At 35.6% G+C, this 20573-nt stretch overlaps 3 protein-coding genes and 1 pseudogene across 10 annotated transcripts; 1 reads left to right on the top strand and 3 right to left on the bottom strand.

The window, feature by feature from the left end:
- Positions 1-1218: 1218 nt before the first annotated feature.
- LOC105129395 (pre-mRNA-processing factor 17-like) lies at positions 1219-3028 on the bottom strand. The gene has a single exon (XM_011031431.1). It carries the CDS (start codon positions 2959-2961, stop codon positions 1219-1221), a length of 1743 nt encoding a protein of 580 aa, XP_011029733.1. The 5' UTR covers positions 2962-3028.
- Positions 3029-3942: 914 nt separating this feature from the next.
- LOC105129391 (uncharacterized) lies at positions 3943-8239 on the top strand. 2 transcript variants are annotated; one of them, XM_011031423.1, is made up of 5 exons: positions 3946-4075; positions 4109-4271; positions 6890-6960; positions 7265-7400; positions 7814-8239. In XM_011031423.1, exons 1-5 carry the CDS (start codon positions 3986-3988, stop codon positions 7897-7899), a joined length of 546 nt encoding a protein of 181 aa, XP_011029725.1. In that variant the 5' UTR covers positions 3946-3985; the 3' UTR covers positions 7900-8239. The 2 variants fall into 2 exon arrangements, with proteins under 2 accessions (XP_011029724.1, XP_011029725.1); XM_011031422.1 differs by having other exon boundaries at positions 3943-4271.
- A 494-nt stretch (positions 8240-8733) lies between these two features.
- Positions 8734-20344, bottom strand: LOC105129392 (histone-lysine N-methyltransferase family member SUVH9-like). Of its 7 annotated transcripts, XM_011031428.1 has the most exons (4): positions 12046-14373; positions 11903-11956; positions 9155-9209; positions 8734-9023 (listed from the first exon to the last, which is right to left on the bottom strand). In XM_011031428.1, the coding sequence occupies exon 1, from the start codon at positions 14193-14195 to the stop codon at positions 12117-12119; it is 2079 nt and encodes a 692-aa protein (XP_011029730.1). In that variant the 5' UTR covers positions 14196-14373; the 3' UTR covers positions 8734-9023; positions 9155-9209; positions 11903-11956; positions 12046-12116. The 7 variants fall into 7 exon arrangements, with proteins under 7 accessions (XP_011029730.1, XP_011029729.1, XP_011029731.1 ...); XM_011031427.1 differs by lacking the exon at positions 11903-11956; XM_011031425.1 differs by lacking the exon at positions 11903-11956 and adding an exon at positions 20334-20344 and having other exon boundaries at positions 8741-9209; positions 12046-14342.
- Positions 18511-20243, bottom strand: LOC105129394 (surfeit locus protein 6 homolog; annotated as a pseudogene).
- Positions 20345-20573: the final 229 nt, after the last annotated feature.

Genomic DNA, 20573 nt, shown 5'->3' with positions numbered 1-20573 from the left:
TCGAGAGCATTTACCATCACTAATTGTATGTAACCCCGTGCAATTACACTGTACTCATCCCTTGTCCCATTGACAAAAGAAAATAAACTTGGTTCTTCGCAAGGACTGGCACAGAATTTTGCCGTTTACTCCGAGATTAAGGCTACCCTAGTCAAGGTTGAATTTCACGTTGGCCAAGACCAAGTAGGATAAAAATACAATCAATAAACAGTGAACTGATACACTAATCATAACATATTTGTGCTCAATATGCATGCACTTTATGCCTAAAATAGATAGGATCAAACCAGTTTATCAACTGTCCACACTCAAACCAATAAGAAAGGGTAGTAGAATACAACAAAGAAGTGAAACTGCCAAAAATCTCAGGAGTTTTCAAGAAAATTGCATTTATGGTTTTACATCAGTAACAAAATGATTAACTTGCAAGAGTTGAGATGAGTTTGCCCCAAAGGCACTGAATCAATTCTCACCAATTGCCGCAAGTAAATTTCAGCACAGATGAAACTACTTTGTTCTTCCATTCATCTATTCTGCAGGATATGTGCAGTCTCTCTCTGGCAAGGTGTATGAAGTGGGTTGATCAACTGATATAAGTGCCTAGTCAGATCTGAAAACAACTAGTCCCTGCAGCCAGAAGCAAGGGATGAACATTAGCTTCCATGGATACTGGCCAGTCAAATCTAAGCACTGCTAAAATGATTGAAAATCTCTGCAACAAATCTAATAGAAATTAAGCTGTGATGCTTCAAATTCATGCCCAATTTAGTCTAACAGCGCATTGCCATAATTGGAAAATGGCTAAAGCATCCACCAAACATGGAGTATCTTCACAACATTAAACTAGTTTATTTTTTAGAAGGAAAATGCAGTGGCGAATAATATAAATGGTATAAGGAGAACATCCAGGCAATCTTTCTATATGCACATAATAATTCTACCTCCAGTAAACCTCAATTTGAAAACTTTGAATCTAGCCTTAAGCACAGAAAGGATAATTTAAATTATATAATGCAGAATGAAAAATAGAAATAAGAATAAGAAAATCCAATGAGCCATTGAAGGAAAGGGATGCTTGCTGTTGGAGCTCATGACTGTGGAATTCACAGTGCAGGTTGAAAACAACACAAGACATCAAGGCACATTGACTAAAAAAACTAGCCTATAATCATTAAACATGAAAATTATTTAGTGTAAAACTTGTGCGAGACATGTTACTTACCAGTATTTAATCAAGCCATCCCAGCCACAAGTTGCCACTTTACTTTGCTCTAGTGGATGCCACTCACACCCAATGCAGACTCCCTCGTGACATTTGAGGGTCCTGAAAACTTTACAGCTCTTCCAGTCCCAAAACCAGCATTTACCCTCACCATCTCCTGACATAACAAATCGTCCATCTGGTGAGAAATTGACTTGACAAGCATAACCAGCCACAATGTGCCCAGCGAATCTCTTCTTCTTATTCAACTGGAATCTCTCCCTGGTACTATAAATAAGGATCTGGTTATCCAAACTCTGCGCAGCAAGCCAATTCGAATTGGGATGAAGAGAGATTGCCGGCATAGAATGCATGTGAGGCTCACTAATGTACTTTATAACAACAGGGATCCCAAATTCCCATACACGGAGTGATTTATCATCACTTGAAGTAACAAATCTCCTATTATTATCCACAAAAGTGATGGTATTCACTGCCCCCAAATGCTGGTCATACTCCTGAGTAATCTGCCCTGACTTCATATCCCACTGCACAATCTTCTTATCACTCATGCCCGCCAACAATATATTCTGCTTATCATCATCAGGATTGAGCTTAACAACATACGGAATCTTCCCAGTAGAAAACGTAGAGATAACCTGGCCAGTCTCTGTATCCCAGTACTTAATATTCTTATCATAACTAGCAGTCAAAAATTTAGTGCCATCATTACAAAATGAAATATCCCTAACAGCCTTAGAATGACCCATGTAAGTTCTCATACACTTGCCCGAATTAAACACATCCCATATCTTCACCTTTGTATCCATACCCGCAGAAAGTATCAAGTGCCCATATTTAGGGAAAAACCTTATAGCAGAGACTCCTTTAGTATGCCCGCTCCATGTGTGCACCAACCTCTTAGGTATATAGCAATGATCATTACTTGCTTTAGCATCTTTAGGTGGCGCAAGCCACGACCTCCCTTGATAATCCCTCTCTTCTTTACCATGAAAAGTAGTCTTATCAGCCACAACCTCACCTTTCTCACCGCCAGCTTTCTCCGCCTTCTTTCTCGCGTGCTCCTCCGCATATTTTTGCTGCTCTTCAGACAAATCAGTTTGTAATCCCTCCTTTTTACCGGCCCAAGGGCTCTTCCTATTCTTCATCAACCACGCATCCGTGGCCGGATTGTCGACCTCCTCCTTATCCATTACATCATCATCATTACCCTCTTCCCCGGTTACTTCCCTTTTCTTCTCAATTTTTCGCTTCTTTTGTTCATGTTGCGGAATGTTATAAACAGAAATTCCATTAGTTTTCTCTAAAGTATCCAAATCACCAACATAATTATTACCTGCAGAGGCGGACGGGTCCGCCGCGTAGCCATACTTGTGGAAAGTGTTATACTGCTCGTCGAAGACGAAGGAGTCGATGGCAGCGTTCTCGACGAAGCCGAGCTTGTGGTTGCGCATGCCCTGGGCAATTCCGTCCTTGGCGTAGGGATGGGCGGGGCCTAGAACCGGAGCCCATAGCTGGTCGTAAGTAGGGTTGAAGGCGACGGCGTGCTGAACGGGGTCAATAGGTTTTGAGAGGGTCTGATTGGCTACTGTTAGGGCTAGCATGGTGTCATCCACTTTGGGAGCGGCGGATTTGGAAGGGAGGAGGCGCGGAGGGGAGGATGAATCTGGAGAGGAATTAGGGTTTTGGCCATGTTCGTCTAATTCGTCGTCGTTATGGTAGTTTTGGAGAAGATCCATCGTTGGGGTTGGAGAGAGGGGCGCTTTACCTTGTTCATAAAAGATGTACTCTAGCTGATCCGCACACATTAAATGAAAGGGTAATATAGTCAAGTAATAAATCCCAATTCTTTTCTTAACATTTCAAATTACACGATTCGATTCCATTATAAGAATTCGGCCATTAAAATCTCAATCAAGACCCACGCCCTCCAAGGCAAAGGAAGGGAACAGATTAGCACCCACCCATACACAATCTTTTTATAGTGTATTCGGGTGTGACAGCAATAATATTTTTTTTATTTTTTAAAAATTATTTTTAATATTAATATATTAATATATCAAAACGATTCAAAATATATAAATAATATTAAATTTTAATAAAAAATAAAAAATTTAAATTTTTTAAAAACACAGGTTGAATCATATTCCAAATAATTTCTTAAATTAAAAATTAATTTGGTACTGACTATTAATAATAACATATTATTAAATCAGTTTGATTGAGTAAATCAATCTAAAAATAAATTTTTGATTCAAGTTAAGTGTGTTTTTTTAAATCAATTCATAATTTATCTAGTTGAATTCTATATAATTTCAATTTAAACTTTAAAAAGAAATATTTTTTAAAAAAATAATATTATTTTCTATTTTGTTAAAGATAATTAAAATGATATAGTGTTAATTTATTTATATTAATTTAAAAATTTATTTGTTTTTATGTTTTTAAAGTGTTTTTAAAGATTTTAAAAATAATTTATTTTTTTCAATCAATATTTTTTAGCATGTTTAAATTATTTTGTTGTATTAATATTAAAAATATTTTTAAAATAAAAAATATTATTTTAATATATTTTAAATAAATAATATTTTAAAAAATAATATTTAAACTCTATTCAAGTTCAACAGAGGAGGGGCCTAATTGAAAGCCTATCCAATATAACAGATGGACGAGGTAAAAATACCTGTCACCTTCGGTCAACTGGTGGGATAGTTATTTTACCATTTTGAGTCCAGAGTGGGTCCCACACAGGAGGAGCCACAAATGTCCTGTCCGAAGAAGAAGAAGAAGAAGAAACGGGAAGAGAAGGAGCCCTGCTACTTTCCTTGTGAAAAGAAAAAACATCATCGATCGATCATTCAACACTCAATTGTCAAGAAGAAGAAGAAGATGGAGACACAGCATTCATGGAGACTCAGACTGTCCTTCAAGAACGCAACAATAGTCATGACGGTGTTGAATATAATCACAGTCGTTTTCTTGCTCAAGGGCTTTCTTTCTTCTCCCTCTACCCGCAACAACAAACTCGCACCTGACAGCTTCAATTCAGGCATGCAACTCTCTCTCTCTCTCTCTCTCTCTCCCCCCTTCCCTCCCTCTCTAGAAAAACTTGAAGATACTGTTGCGATAGTATTTGCTTTGTCATGTTTTGGTTTATTTAAATAATGGGTATATGTTTAAATTGAGTAGAAAGTTATTAGCTTGGCGGATTCTTACCATTCTGCTCTATATTGTTGGTTTTTTTTATCTGTAATCAAATATACAGAATCATGTAGTCGTGTGTTCTCTGTGTTTTTATGCTTCATTTCATTTATGAATTCAGTAACACAATTTTGTCAAAGGTTGGATTTCGGGTTTTAGATGTGGAACTCGTGGATTTGGTGAACGTACAGAGGAAAATTCTTTAGGGGTTTTGGTTGAATTACAGATGAAAAAAATGTTGGCCCTTTTGTGCTGTGTTGTATACAAGTGGCTACGATGCTACCCGTTTGGTGCCATTGCATGGCTAGTATGTTGATGATAGGCTTATTTGTTGGTTGTTAAGAGCATGGGTGGGGTCTTGGATTTTATGGTCAAGGACTTTCGATTTGAATGGGAAATCTTTCAAGTATATGAATGCCTTATCCCCTCTTGTTTCACTGGGAGTCTGGGACAGGACTCATCCTTTGATGTATATGAAAAATTGTTCTGAGATAGTGTTTAGATCTATCCATGAATTTTCTATTTTCCAAGATTCTTTTGTAATACCTCAATTTGCATCTTGCAATTGAAGCTTTGCATCTGCTTTTGACATCCAGTAGTTCGAGCAAGACTTCGGACAAACTTTCTAGTCCCATGCATATGCACGAGTTTAGCTGATGGTTTTGCCAGAACCAATCTTTTCCTTCAAAGGGGTTTGATATGATGAAGTTTGGATGTTGGATGAATCCTTGCTGTTTGAATGCACCCTAAGATTCCAGCACTTTTCAAAATTGTGTGCCATGGTAGGAATAGGATTTATTGCCTCGGGTTATTTTGCTTCCCCTTTTTGGATAGATCCCTTTTAGCTTTATCTGTCTAAGGAATGTAATCATAAAGGACAATTTTTAGAATCTGTATTAGATAAGATGGTATTGTAAACAGTTCAATGATCATTTTAGTTGAGAATCGAGGCTCAGGATGTTTTCTAATTTTTTAATTTGTATCAGATAAAAGGGTGTAACATGGAGTTCATTGCTCATTTTGGTTGAGAATTGACCCTAAGGATAGTTTCCAAGTGCATTATTAGGTGATAATGACATATTGATCAAACAGACTCTATTATGGCATCTTTCTGTATCAAATTGAATTTTCCTTCTATTGATGTGGTATGTTAGTTGTCAACTTTTCTCCGTTCTGAGGGGGAAAGTGTGATAATGAAGACTTGCAACTTTGTTGCAGAGTTACATGGACTGCTATTATATGAAATTTCACCATTTTTCACCAACCAAGTAGTTCATATGCTTCATATTTCTTTGGCAAACTGAGCCTCAGGATGCCCCGTAACGCTCTTCTTGGGGAGAATTTGATGTTTATATGTAAAACTAAAATAAACAGAAGAAGTAAACCATTACAAAACTAGACCATGATTACTCTCTATTCCATGATGCATTGTGAATGTTATAGCTAGTTTGAATATTTTAAGATGAACCTGCATGTAGTTTCCTAGGCAAGTAGAATATTTTACACCAATAGGGCATGGATATAATAAAAGTTGAAGCTGACTTTAAGTTGCACATCTTGAAATGAAGCTGTTGCTTTCAATCAATCATCTCACTCGAGGTATCTTTGATATTTCTTTTTCCTCTTTTTATCTTGAAGGATCAGAATTATTGTATATCAATAATTTCATCTTGGACTTAAAGTTTTCGTCCCCACACACCCCAGAGATTTGAATGTTTTCAATATTTTTGCCTTTATGTCCTATTTCTGCATTGCCTAGCACCTGGAACTAATCAACAAAATATTCTTTGAATATTGCTTGCACTGATGGCCTTTTCTTTTGATTAAATAACGGTATGAGTGCTGAATGTTTCAGAAAATCATGATTGCTACCCTTAAGAATGTAAAATTAACCCAAAATTTTCCACTACATTCTATCATACTTTCCATTCTTCTTCTAGATCTTTAACATGCTACCATTCTTGTCTTTTTCTAGTTTTTACTATTGAATCTGAAGTTAGAACTTTTCTTTTCTTTTCTTTTTTTTGTTTGCTTGAAACCACTGTAAAGTACTTTGTAAATGACTAGAGTCTGAATCACAATATAAACAAGATTATGGCGGCATGCTTTCAACTTTTTTTTAGTTATATGATATTGTTTTAAGATTGGAAACAAACTCTTCAGTTTTATTTGGTGAATGTCAAGGCTTTGCTATATTTAAGGAATTTAGTTAGCATTAAATTATATCCACATAACTTAAAGATGTACTTGTTTCAAGTCACAGCTCTTAAACATGCATAAAGGGATAGGTGTTAAGCTCGATGTCTGTATTGTCTGGGAAAAAAATGTTTTGAATGAATTGTGAGCTTGATGGTGGTAGTTCTTGATTGCCACTGAATTCTATATATTCTGTACTTTTTCTACATCATTGATGGAGCAACGGAAAACTCTATTTGACTTTCTAATGTCCAAAAATTCAAAATGCAGTTGAGCTCAGCTACATCAAGGAGTCTGAAGAGATGCGCCTTGCCTTGCAGCCATGGAAGCTTATAAAAAGAGTATGGTGTTCGCTCTTAAATTTTAATATGCTTGTTATATGAGCGATTAAAATCCCACAGAACCACTTGAAGAACTTTTTGGAAATGAAGCTTTACCTGTACTCATGTTTTCTTACTTCCATTTTGGTTGTTAGATTATATGTCTGAAATTTGGCATGCATTTTTTCCCCATCAAGATTGAATTCTCTCTCTCTCTCTCTTGTCAGTTGTCATCGTGTATCAAACAAGCATGGGGAGGGAAATTGTGAGAACTCATGGTTTGGAATATGTTCTCTATAGAAGTTGATTCTTTTAGTGTTTGCAGATTAAAGAAATTGAACAAGAAGCCTATGCAGAACCTGAAACAGTCCAACACAAAGATATGAAGCAGACTGCTGCAGTTGATCTTTCTAAAAGATTGCAAGATATCCATTCACTTAATGATGTTTCCAGTTTTAAAGGTAATTGCTGCTTCTTTTTTTAGCTTTATGTTTTGTGCAGCTTCTTTTAAGTAGTCCGTACAAAAAAGCTTCATATCTGTGAAATGGCAATGGTCACTTTGCTGCATCAAAATAAAGAATGAACTTCCTGGAAAGAAAAGAAAAATATCTACCATCCCAGTATCATTGTGGTTTGGTCAGTTGCCTTAAATGCTTCTCTCCAAAACATATTCAGATAACATGATTTCTGTAATTTTAGGTCTAGGAAACCTGATGTCCCTGGCTTCATAATTTTTACAGTATTGATAGATAATATATTTGTTTATACAGTGCCTCAGAACTTTTATGTTTTGACAACTGTACGTTTGTTCGTAAGGTGAATGTTGTTGGTTATATTATCATGTTGATCCTGATGACGTTAAATGTCAACTCAGCTTTGGAGGAATGGCGTAAACGGAAGATGGAACGAGCCAGACAGCGGGCTGTGGGAAAAAATGGAGCCGGGAACTCCCAAGCTTGACGCCCAAGAAATGCGTGTCCAAGGGGATTTGTGAAGCATCAATCATGCTACTATGAACTCTCTTTAAAATTGCATACATGTACATATAGAAAACTGAATGTTACACGAATCTCGAGTACTTCTGTGATGGCGAAGTTAGGTGCTCACCAATGGTAACAGCTGCTCACCAATGGTAACAGCTAGCAACGAACAACATCGTTTTAGTGGTAGTGTATAGAGCTGAAGATCATCAATTCCTGCGAAAGGATTTAACCTTTCCAAAGAACAACCTAAAAACGGAAGCGCTTAATATTAGAATTACGTGAATTTCAATAAGTTTTCTCACCAATGTTTTTTATAATTACTGTTTCTGTCTGCGAGATGGGATACATGTCAGCTTTCTCATTTACGTAAATAACAGATGAGGTGATGATGCTGTGGAAGGTGATTCTGGATGCGAAAAAGTTTCAACAGACCTTTCAGTTGACAGTGAGGTTGTATCTATTCCTTGGCAGCTTTTTGCCACCATATACCATGTATTGGTTTACTTTCAAGACAACTCTGGCAACAGAAACATAAACTAATGCACACCATGTTTTCAACATTCATTTCAAAGCTCCAAATACATGCACATACGAACCTACCCCAACGTTGTCCCCAAAAGATGCGCACATATGAACCTGCTCCATGCTGCGGTGCTGTGGCAGTACGAATTTCAACTAATTCACCAACAGTGTATATACTATTCACCTGAGGGGAGTATCTGCGGAATGCCAACCAAGCACAACGTGCAGAAATATCTAGTGCTTAGCTACCAATCAGCACTTAAATCCAACTCCTAATTTCACTAAGAAATACAATCTAAGGTATTAAGAATAAATTAGTTGGCTATCTTTGATGCAACAAGATTTTCTTTACAAGCTTGTACAGTTAGAACTTTGTATATACAAGGTACAATAAGTTCATTCGGTCATCATACAAGCAACAAGCTTACAAAATCCTATGCAACTTGCCTCGAGGAATTAGGGTACAAGATTTCATCCTAGAGATCCAGTCAACCAGAGTCAAAATGCCAGTAATGGCAGCATCCACATTTTAGCTGAGAAAATTGTCAGTTCCAACATCTTGTTTCACCTTTTTACCACCTGCGAAGCCATAATAATATGAAATCAAGGGGAAAACACAGAAAGGTCATGTCAGCACAGGTGACAGGTGGATGTTACTTGTAATCCAGTACTCTGTAACATCAACTCTCAAGGAAAAAAAAGATGACAACCACAAAATTGAAGACATTGGTCAAAACCGTGGAGGATCCATTTTCAGACTCCCACCTGCAGGAAGGTAATGAAAATGAGCATATATTTCTTTTTTTATGATTAATATTGGGAGATATGAGAATGAAGAAGAAAAGAAGGCTGCAAAAGAATTAAACTGCATTGCAAAAAGTTAGCATTTGATAAGAAATTAACACTCACATTCCTAAGCATGCTATACAATTTAATTCTTTTGCAGAAACATGACATCATGGCTACTATACAAACCAAGCCACTAATAACTTCAAAACCAAACCATTTTCAGCCCTATTTGCATCCAATGGTTGAAATCCCGGATTACCTGAAAACTACATCTCATTGGGATAGAGGTTGAGGTGTTTCAATAACCAGGACAACCACCCCATTGTACAGCTTAAGGTTCCATATTCGCCCCCAAAAGGAAAAATAGAAGAATCAAGCTCAATGTTATCAGACTAGTCAAGCACCAAACAGCATATAATCAAAAATCAACCCCCCCAAAATAAATAAAAGGACGAAAACAAAGCCAACATATAATTTCTTCATTATGCTTGCAAGATTATGTTCACAAAACAGCACTACTCTGAAAACTCAAGTGCTCATCTTTTTTAGCTGAACAAGATAATTTCTCCATAGAAATTATTTGACATGAACCCTTAAAATTGCAAAAAACAGTGTTAAGTCAGTTAAGCAGGTTGCCAGCCAGCATTTACACCGCTCACATGAACACTCATAAAAGTTTAGATGTTGCTGTGCTTAAATGAAATGTGACCTAAGATCACCAATCCATATTCTTCCATTTGAAACTTTCTAGACAAAAATAATATTAAATTTAAGAGCTCGGGAGAAATATCTCACCATGTCTTCAAGAAATGAATTTCCATCAGCCACTCCAGGCAGCATTGCATATAGGTATTTATGTATAGAAATCAATGCTTGACAAGTCCCCCAAACCCAAAAGTTGATAGCTTCCGCTATCAATTTAAGAGATTAAAAATGTATTACATGACAAATGAGTTGATGGAAGTAAGTAAAATAATTAGCAGGACAGCAAAGCACTTGTCACGAAAGTGACATCACTAATCACATTAATAAGTTTTATTTTTTTTTAGTAATAATTTTATAAATAAACAAGTCACTGATGACCTACAACAGCACTAATACATCATAATTCCTTGTACAGGTATTTGGGTGTTCATTTAATGGAGTTAGAGCACAAGTTCTTCTACAAGATATCATTTTGAGCCTTGCAACAATTTAGTTGGATGTTTTTTTCCCTTTTCTTGCTTTAGATGCATAGCTGAATGGTTATCTTATTTAATTCTATCCTTTCAGAATTTTCTTCTCTGGTGTTTCTCAATCATTTTCTTCTTTCCACGTTATTTAGTCATGATTCTGCACATTGGTTAGGTTACAAGCTATTGAAATCTTGATGCTGTACAGAAATGGAATAGGAAGTTGCTTGGAAGTCCTATTGTACTAAATTCTATACTGCAGCAATAACTATCATTTGCTAATAACTATTTTAAGGGACACATGGAAAGCCAAAATAAGAAATGGTACCTGAGATGTACGTGTATATTTAAACTTTAATGGATTGCGAGCAGAGATGCTTAAAAGGGAAAGGGGATGCCTTAAAAAATAATAAGCTATAGAGAAACTAAATGATTGGTCAATTATGAATAGGCTGCAAACATTCAATTTTTATTATTTACACAGCCCTCCAATGGTCCAACTTTTCATTGACAGCAATCAAGTTTTGTCCAATTGTTATCAGTTATACAAATGGCAAATTCCCATATGTAGCCATTAGTACATATGGGATGATAAGATTTAATAAGGTTTTGTTTAACTAAACCTGTCATAAGATCAAGGAAGCATGTTGACAAGATGGCTCAGAGGAAGTATCATTGCATTTGAATGAAATTAAGACCCTTCTTATTGACAAGAGTGGAATTTCAGCCAACATTATCTAGAATCTCAATTGCGAATATGGCATAAGCATATGGTAGTAGAGCTACAACTTTAAAAAGGCATTTAAGGTTTTCTTGATAGTATCTGTTTTAGAAGAAAACAGATTAATCACAAAGAAGCGGTATCAAAAAGATAAGGAGGGTTAAGACCAGGTCTCAGAAACAATTGAGAAACACTAGACAAATCAAGATCAAACTATTAAGATGTATGAGAAAAGCATCATGCATAATCTTTTAAGTAGCAAGACACTGTTGAATTGGTTCTAATGTACATGCATTGAAGTGCCAAAGTGAACATGAAATCTAGAACTTAGATACCCAACTGACAAAAACTGGAATCCAGAGACCATGCTGCAGACTACTCCAAACATAGAAAACTTGGTATGTAAGCTTAGCTTTGCAGGAAAAAAACACATTAAAGGTCAAAAGAAACCATGTTCGGTTCCAAGAAACCAAAAGTTGATGAGATGAAGACATCCTAGAATGAACGTCAAAGAAGGCTTACCCTAATAAAAGAAAGCCAGTATGATTATTTATAGCAATAGTGAGATACTAATTTAATCATTGCTGACACAACTTTTTAATGAAAGAGAGGGACAAAAAAGAACAGGATTTGAGTTGTTCTAACTGCAAGAAAAGACACAAAAATGCATAACAAAAGATCTGCGAGAATATGGTGTGGTAAGGCAAGGAATACGACACGCAATAAACACAAACTCATTTGAATCAGCAAATTGCAAAAGGAACAAAAAAACTAACCCAACAGCTGACACAGTTGATACTGCAAACTACCAGAACTACAAAAAATATATCCTGTTATAACAATGCACAAACAAAATCAGATGCACTAATATGTGTTCAGGGTAGATCTAGAGCTGCAAACAGTAGATAATTAAATTTACCTTAGCACATCATGTCCTCGGAACACGGTGATACAACACACAAAAAAGTTGCACATCCTCTTTAAGTTTAATCAGTTGCAGATAGCAAGCTTCCCCGTCCACTCATCAGCCACCCCATAATCAAGGCTTAGTTCCCTTAAAGGTGGGATATTCTCCATTGCAAAAAGCATGATGTGAGGGAACATCAAATTATTGTGATCATACAACACAAACTGCACAAGCACGTTTGGAGTTGAACTATGGCTCATATAACAAGCAACATTCCTCATTTTTGACACATCCATTGCAAAATCCAATGGTGGAATCTCAGGGTATGATGGACGGATGTAATTTGGATAGATCTGAGACAAATCCCCCCATTCTGCCCATTTAGCAGAAAACCGATTTGGATAAACCAACCCACCACCGTTCATGGTGAAAATCTGGGCTTGCTCTCTAGTGATGACAACCCCTGCATACTCGCATATAAAAGCACCAGCATGGATCAAATCCAACGACCTAACTCCCCAGCCAGTTTCCATTGACCTAAACACTTCCAATCTGTTTCTCAATCCCCTTTGAGTCACCCTATTTCGACAGGTTGGCGGACACTTGCAAGAAACCCCACATTCAAATACCACTGGCTTCCCTCTCAACAAAAACCCATTATCATCAAATGCAAACTCACCTCCGTTCTTCCTCTCACAAAAACAACCATCACTGCATCCTGAAACACAATCACATCCAGTTCCATTGCTTCCATTAGTAATAACAAAGACAGGAAACACGGTGCGTTCAAGATACTGATAACACAAAGGATCGTGATCATTATCAATATCATTGAACAAAAAAATCGGCATGTTCTCCTTCTTATTTGAAATATCAAGACTTAAATACCCTCTAGGCCTCACACTCAATGGCTTAGTCCTCAAAGTCTCCGCAAACTTCAAGATCGAACTACCCATTTCTGGTTGGCCATCTATCCTCAGTAGCTTATACTTATAAACACCAAACCCTGATTTCCCAACATCAAACCAGCAATCAAGAATCTTATACAACCCATCATAGACATAAACCTTACTACTAACACTGCCTGCATGTTTAATCCCTCTAATCACTCTTACCTCAATCCCATAATGCATACTCCTCTCCATCGCCAAATTCCCACCTTCCAGCTTCTGGTGCTCACATTGCTTGTTCAAGCTGTCCTGCCCGCCATGTCCGGTGTAAATAATCACATCTCCAGAATCCTCATCGTCCTCATAACCACCTGAAACAATAATGCTAGTAGCAATAGGCTCCCTATTCAAGCTCTGGCTAGCAGGAAGATAATCAATTCCAGCCTGAGGTTGTCCGTGCAATCCAACAACACACAGTTCCATTCTAAAAAAGAAAACATCCCCAATTTGAACACCAGGAATGGACCCCACAATCCGCTTGTCCCGATTGAGCCAAAGCCCACAATCCCTCATTGTAGCGGCAGCACGTAGATCTCCGCGCGCGCGCCGTCCTAGGCGTTCTCCCCGTCGCTTTTCCTCCTCCAAGACAGAGAAAATCCGAAGGGAGTCATAGATCATTCGTGTCCGGCGGACCAAGTCACGAAAATACCTCTGGTCCTCGAGTCCGAGGTCTGTTACACGCACCAGCTCAGAAGACCGCTTCTGGTACTTCGGCCGCTGGGAAACCACGACAGATGAGAGGGCATTGTTATCACCTTCTTTAACAGGGACGATAGCGCGGGAATCTGGGTCCGAAACGACTGAAACGTCACCATATTGATCCTGCAAGCGTTTGGCAAAAGCTGTGCGAAAGAGCTCGGAGATTCGGTTGTATTCGGAATAGAGATTATTGGAATTGTCGTCCTCGGAGGAGGTGGACTGGGAGAGGGGAGGGGTTAATTGGGAATTAGAGAAACAATTTGGTGTAGAACTGCTAAAGAAGAGATCCTGGGAGCTGCTGGTGGGGTCTTGCGGTTGTTGTGGTTGGTAAATTGGGGTTTCAACATCAAATGGTTCAAGTTTAGGTTCGACTTTTGGGACTAACAAAGCTGCGGCTGCCTTCTTCGTGGACCCAGCGGTGGCTATGATGGTGGAGCTGGTGGATGCGGCGGCGGTTAAGGATGAGGATGGAGATGGGGGGACAAGGTTGAGGTCTTGGAGCCAAGAACCCATATTTAGAGAGAAAGTGGGGGTCCAAAAGCATGGAAAATGGGGTTTCGTTAGGGTTTTTTCATGGATTCAAGTGAGGGAGTTGAAAGCGCTTCCAGTTGAAGGAGTTGCTGCCATGGCAGTGGCAAGGAGGAAAAGAGCAGCGAAAGACTTGTTTAGACAGTACAGACAAATATAAGAAGGGTGGCAGGGGCTTGGGTTACAAAAATTGTCTTCGTCCGTTTGCTCTCTCTTATTTCGTGAGTTCCGTGCACACGTGTATGGTGGAGATCTGATTAGAAAACAGGTACGGTGACCAACGTGTCAGAAAATACGAGGAATAAGAAAAAAATGGAATTTCGGTAAAAAAAATTCAAAATAATTTTTTATGTTTTTTAAAATATATTAGTATTAAAAATATTATTTTAATATAATTATATATAAGAAAAATCTTAAAAAACAATTTATATCATGTATCTAAACAACCCATACTAAAATGCTTTTGAAAGATTCATCAACTAAACATATTTTTTTTTTTTTTAATGGATCAATTTTTTTCACAAGTTATGAATTTTTATTAACAAAAAAACTCATAAAAATTGATGGTATAAAATTAAAATATAATAGGTAAGGAATTTTTTTATTAGAAGATGCTTTTAAATTATTTTTTATATAAAAATATTAAATTAATATTTTTCACGTGAATTATTTTAATTTTAGTATGATTATATCAAGTTTAATTAAAAAATAAAAAAATATATTATTTTAATATATTTTTATACATGGATAGAATAAACTATTTTTGTTACGTGTCGAATAAAAAGTTTCCCAGTACTTATACAGGATAATTTATATCTATATTGTCCAATGAAATATATTTAACCGTTTATTTTTAAATTACCCATGTCCATCTCCTATAATTCAAAATATTATTCACTCTTTTGTACCTCGAATTTCTTCTCAGAATATTTTATCTATAAGAAAATATAAATATTAATTTATTAAAAAATAATTATTTCAAATAATTATTTAAAAATAAATTAAAAATTATGGTACATAGTTTATTTTAGAAGAGACATGTTGAGAGAAAAGTATCCTGATACTCCCGACATTTTGAGCACAGCAACACTTTGTCACCATTTTTTGACAAACAAGTTTAGTTTGTAAAAAGGTTTGAAAATATTATAAAAAATATTTTTTTATTATTTATAAAGATGGCAGTTTATTGTAGTTGCTATTATTTTCTAAAATATTTCATATTAAAATAATATTTTTATTTTTAAAAATATATATTTTAATATTAGCATATTAAAATGATATAAAAACATAAAAAATATTTAATTTAAAGTAAAAAAATCAAAATTTTTAAATTTTTTTGAAGTTTTGTTTTGCTTATAATTATTTTATTATTATTTTAAATCGTTCTATGTTTTAATAAAAAAAAAATTAAAAATAAAAAATTATTTTATTTTAATATATTAAAAAAAACGATCTCGATATCATGACATTAAAAATAGACAATCTCTCGAGTTATATTAAAATAAAAAATAAAAATAAAAAGTTATTCGCAGCAGCATGGGTGGAGAGCGGAGACAAGGGGGGTGTGAGGGGAGGTCTTGGCTCCCACAAGCCCTCCAGGATCTGTGCATGTTGCACCAAAACAATATTTTTTATTTAGAAATTGGCAGTTTTGTAATCTTGCCAAAATTCCTTTTATTTTTTACACACCTGCAACTTGTGTTTTTTATTTATTTTTTAAATTATGATTATCTAAGTCACCTGACTAATATATAATTCAAAAATATTTACCATTAAAATCTGAATATTTATAAAAAATATCTGTTGATTCGGAATTTTCAGTCAATTCTATATTTATATTTGAGTTAGAAAATAAAGTGATAAGATTAAAATTAAAGATATAATATCCTCTTAATTGATTCTTTACCATTTCACTATTTCAATATTTGGTAATAATCAAGTGGTTATATATTACTTTTTATTAATCATCATTATACTTTTTTATCAATCAATCCAATCAATGTCTCCTAAACATAATTAACCCAGTTAAATTTATTATATTAAATGAATTTATTATACTGATTTTGATGAATTACGAAAGCCATGTATAAAAGTTCAATGTATTTATTGCTACCATCAAGTTAATAAAAAATATAACTCATTTTATTTTATTTTATTCTTTTTCAATTTTTTTACTGTGATATTTTTTTATATATAAATATGAGTTTTGAACTTGACATTTCTCAGGTTTTTTATTTTATGTAGAATATTTTTTAAAATATAAAATACATTTTAATCATAAAAATAGATAAATCCATACAATATGTGACTTGATGGAACTATTTAATATAAATAACAAGCTCATATTTATTATTTTATCAATTGTTTTAAGAGGTTATTGGAAAAAAGATTTTATGAATGAAAAAGGATACGGTAGAAATTAAATTTTATAATATTTCTATTTATAAATATATCAAAATAATATACTTTTTATTTTTTTAAATTTATTATTAACATTACTATATTAAAATAATTTTAAAATATTTAAAAATTCAATTTTTGGATAAACAGTGTTTTGATCTAACCGCAACGTCAAATACGATGGAAGAGGGTAGTTGAAAAGTGAAGGATATCCACTGTTTCGGACAAGATGTCTCTCTCACACGCGCGCGCGCACTTCAAACCATTGAAATTCTCCACTATTTTTCAGGTGTAGATGGGGACGGCTACTCCCCTCTTGTGTTTCCTCTGTGTTCGAACAGCCTTTACGCTAATCATGTATGTGTGTTGTATTATATAACCGTTTTTATTTAAAAGTTTAGATTTTTATATGAAAAATTATATTTTAATTTAAAATTTTTAATTTTTAAGGAAAATTTTAAAATATTATTTTATATTATTTTTGGACTTCAAACTTATATAAATTTACACTATTTTATACTTAATTTTATTTAAAATAAGGATATTGAGTTTAAAATTCATGATTATTTAATTATCAAAACTTTAATATCATATTTAAAATCATCAAACTATAAAAATTATTTAATTTTTAATTTTAAGATTCATGATATGATTATATATATTATTCTTGTAACATGTTAACATGTTGGCAGCTGTTCTCACCTATTCCTTTCACTATTAATCTCTGATCAGCCTGACCATCTGTTAATTTAATCCAGGCTCCTTAGTACTTAGTTGTAGATATTAAATCTTTTTGGCTAAACAAAAAAATAATTGCCAGGTTTTGGGGGGGGGTGCAGCAACAGGATTCTTTCTGACCTTTGCAATATTAGCTTCTGTTGTTGGCATAGCATCAAAATTGTCAGGAGGTGCCCACATCAGGGCATGGAGGAATGATAGTCCAGCTGCTGCAGGATCAGCTGGTTGCTTGGAGCATCACTGCCCTAGCTTTTGGGTAAATTAACTAGACATCCTAACACAAATCTACTTTGTAGAGACCAATGAATTAATCAACTGATATTTTTTTCTTCAATTTCTTGCTTAAAGGTTTGCATGCAAGGAGATAAACGTAGGAGGCAACAGAGGTTGGAGACTGAGGAGAGTAGAGGCATTTATGATCATATTGACATTTACACAGCTTCTGCACTTCTTGTTGCTTCACGCCGGGGTGTTTAGCAGCAAGTATGGCCCGGGATATCGTGACACTGGCTATGGTGTGGGGGCTGGTACTGGTGAACCTATACATAAGGGCAGTGCTGTTCCGGCAGCCAGCACTATGGTTTAATTTGAATTAACTAAACGGGTATGTGTAGAATAGTCTCTGGTTATTTTCATTTCCACAGCAGGGACTATTAATCAGAAGAAAAGAACTCCATGAATGTCTCTCCATCACAAACCAATTGCAGTTGGTTCTGTAGATTAGCCACCCCCACTAAATCCACTTTGAACCAACATTATCAACTGCTGTAATGGTTTTGGTCTACCTCTCCCCTAATCTCTCCCAAGTTTTAATTTTAATTACCTCTCCTCATCAGCATTACAGTCTAAGTACATAGCTATAGAACACACAAGAACATACGCAGCTGAAAGAACATTCTATCTAGGATGGCCATCAGGTATCAGCAAGGCAGATTTTCAGTATGGCAATTAAACATTCAGTCTCAAAACTGGCCAACTTATTTAAGCTTCAGGCTCAAAATAATTTGGGTTAGCTAAATTAACCCTCATTTTACATTCTATTCTGCGCATTCCATTCGGTTTGTTATTTAAGCTACGACTACATACTAGTAATACCAACAATATTTAATGAAGGAACCATAGAAGCACATGAAAAATGGGGCAGAGATCAGGGGGCACTCTATGAACAGAAATTCCTCTACAAAATAATGCTCATTTTGATACGAAATCATGCTTGAAACAATGCTACAAAAAGTATGAGAGAAAAAAGGAAAAAATGGGGCAGAAAAGGAGCAGGAGACTAGCACGACATTAGAAACTTTTGAGTTGAGGCACCTCAAGTTAAACCTTCATTGATATAACCGTCCTTGCAACCTTCAAACCCTGGCCTCGTCTTCTTCTGTTCAGTTCTGTCAGCTATATTCCTCGATCTTTTTTGCTGTTTCTCAGCTTTCATTTTCAGCTGGGTTTCAACCCTTTCCTTCCACTTCTCAGTATTCTTTTGATGCTTCTTGCTATCCTTCTTTAAGATCTGTTTCAGAAACTTTGGATCATCATGAACTTTAATTCCTGCAGCTCTACTTGTTGCTGCTTCCCATGAATGCTACTTTGAGACTAGGCCCCCTTTATCTGGGTCTTTCTTTGCTTCTTCCAATTCTTTTGCTTTTTCAAGCTCCTTTAACTTTGAAACCCTCCTCCTCTTCTTCTTCCCGTGTTCCTCTTCATTCCCCATTTTAACATGACTGAACTTGAGCTCCTTTGTAGCTTCTTCTGCATCCTTCTCCACCCTTACCAATGAAGTACTCACGCCAGGCCTCTTTTCTTCAGACCCAGATTCCCTCTTGCTTTTCTTTTGCAGAATCAATTTCATCTCCCTCCTCTTCTTTGATCTCTCTGAGCTACCACAATCTCTACCTCCTCGAAGCTCTTCAATTTTACGATGAAGTCGTTGCGGAGTTCTTCATACGTGACTGATTGGTCATCATTTTCTAAACCAGACACCATTGGATTAACTCCACTTCTTCACCTTTACTCTCGCTGTTTGATTTTTCCTTCTCCAAGTTTTGCATCAACAAATCAAGGGTTGTTGTAGAAGACTTCTCAGGGTCAAGATGTTCTCTCCTTGCTTTCTTAATATTTTCCCTTGCCTCCTTCTTTGCTGAAGCTTTTGCACCCGTACTAAGGCCATGAAACCATGGCTTCTCTTTCTCGTCAGTGGGTAGATAGAACTTAGCAGGGATGAGTTTAATCAACTTGTCAAACATCGAAGAATGCTGATGAATAAGAGACTTAAGATCAATATCAGGATCTGATTCACGGAAAAGAATTTGCCTTTTCTTGCCCATTTCCTCCTGGAATCAAATTTAAAACAAAGGCAAAGAACAAATAATAATCAGTCTGGCCTGACACCAAAGAAAATAGGCAGTAGCTAACAACTACATTCTAAAAGCACTATTTCAGAACAAGGAACTCAATAAAAATCAAACAATCTAGTTCCATATCATCAACAACCAGCAACCTTAACATTGTTCACATCAGAAACCTTATCAGTGCAATGATTACTAATTTTTATTTCTTCAGTACACCAGCAAAAAACGGAGAACACATTCACGACACGACAAATCTTAACAAATATAATTCGTAAATAATAAACATTCATAAACAAAGAGAACTAAACAGAATCAAGTATAGAAGCCCTAAAATCAAGAATCACCAAACGCCAGTCCATGTTACATGAAATATTGAAGATTAACTATATCTCAACTGTCAAAGTCTTTCCTGAACATTGAGTAAAAAAAGGAAACCCTATATGAATGAGAGAAAGCAGAAAGAAGCTTACCTGTCATTAGTAGACGGAGGAGGAGCAGGCCTAGATGATATTATTCAAGAAGCTTGCAATAGGGAGGCAGCTTTCCCTGCTACCACTACCGCCTCTGCCACAGCATAGCGGGTCGGATCACATGGCTTTCGGTATGGGCCTAGATGGGTCAGTCAAGTCCATGAAACAACTAGACTTGAGCCCAAGTACCTCTCAATTTCATTAATTTGGGTTGCCCTCTCTCGATTGGGCTTGTAATTATGGTATTAGAGAACGCAAGTGTTTTCGGCTTTTCTTGTTTAATCCTTAATATAGTTTTATTAAATTATTTATAAATAAATAAATTTGAATATTTATTAAATTAAAGCACGTGATTATAAAATATTGAATAATTCATATAATTTTTTTATAATTTATCTAGTTTTAAA

This window comes from Populus euphratica, unplaced genomic scaffold (genome assembly GCF_000495115.2).
Source record: "Populus euphratica unplaced genomic scaffold, PopEup_1.0 scaffold18.1, whole genome shotgun sequence".
In the NCBI taxonomy this organism is placed as follows: Eukaryota; Viridiplantae; Streptophyta; class Magnoliopsida; order Malpighiales; family Salicaceae; genus Populus; species Populus euphratica.
The sequence above is the reverse complement of the archived record's forward strand: the minus strand, read 5'-3'. Positions and strand labels throughout refer to the sequence as shown.

Bases quoted from the DNA above. Each gene is read 5' to 3' on its own strand.
- LOC105129395 (XM_011031431.1), bottom strand. From the start codon at position 2,961: ATGGATCTTCTCCAAAACTACCATAACGACGACGAATTAGACGAACAT.
- LOC105129391 (XM_011031422.1), top strand. From the start codon at position 3,986: ATGTCCTGTCCGAAGAAGAAGAAGAAGAAGAAACGGGAAGAGAAGGAG. The intron at 4,272-6,889 runs GCATGCAACTCT...TTCAAAATGCAG, and splicing joins ACCTGACAGCTTCAATTCAG to TTGAGCTCAGCTACATCAAG. The intron at 6,961-7,264 runs GTATGGTGTTCG...TAGTGTTTGCAG, and splicing joins CATGGAAGCTTATAAAAAGA to ATTAAAGAAATTGAACAAGA.
- LOC105129392 (XM_011031425.1), bottom strand. From the start codon at position 14,195: ATGGGTTCTTGGCTCCAAGACCTCAACCTTGTCCCCCCATCTCCATCC.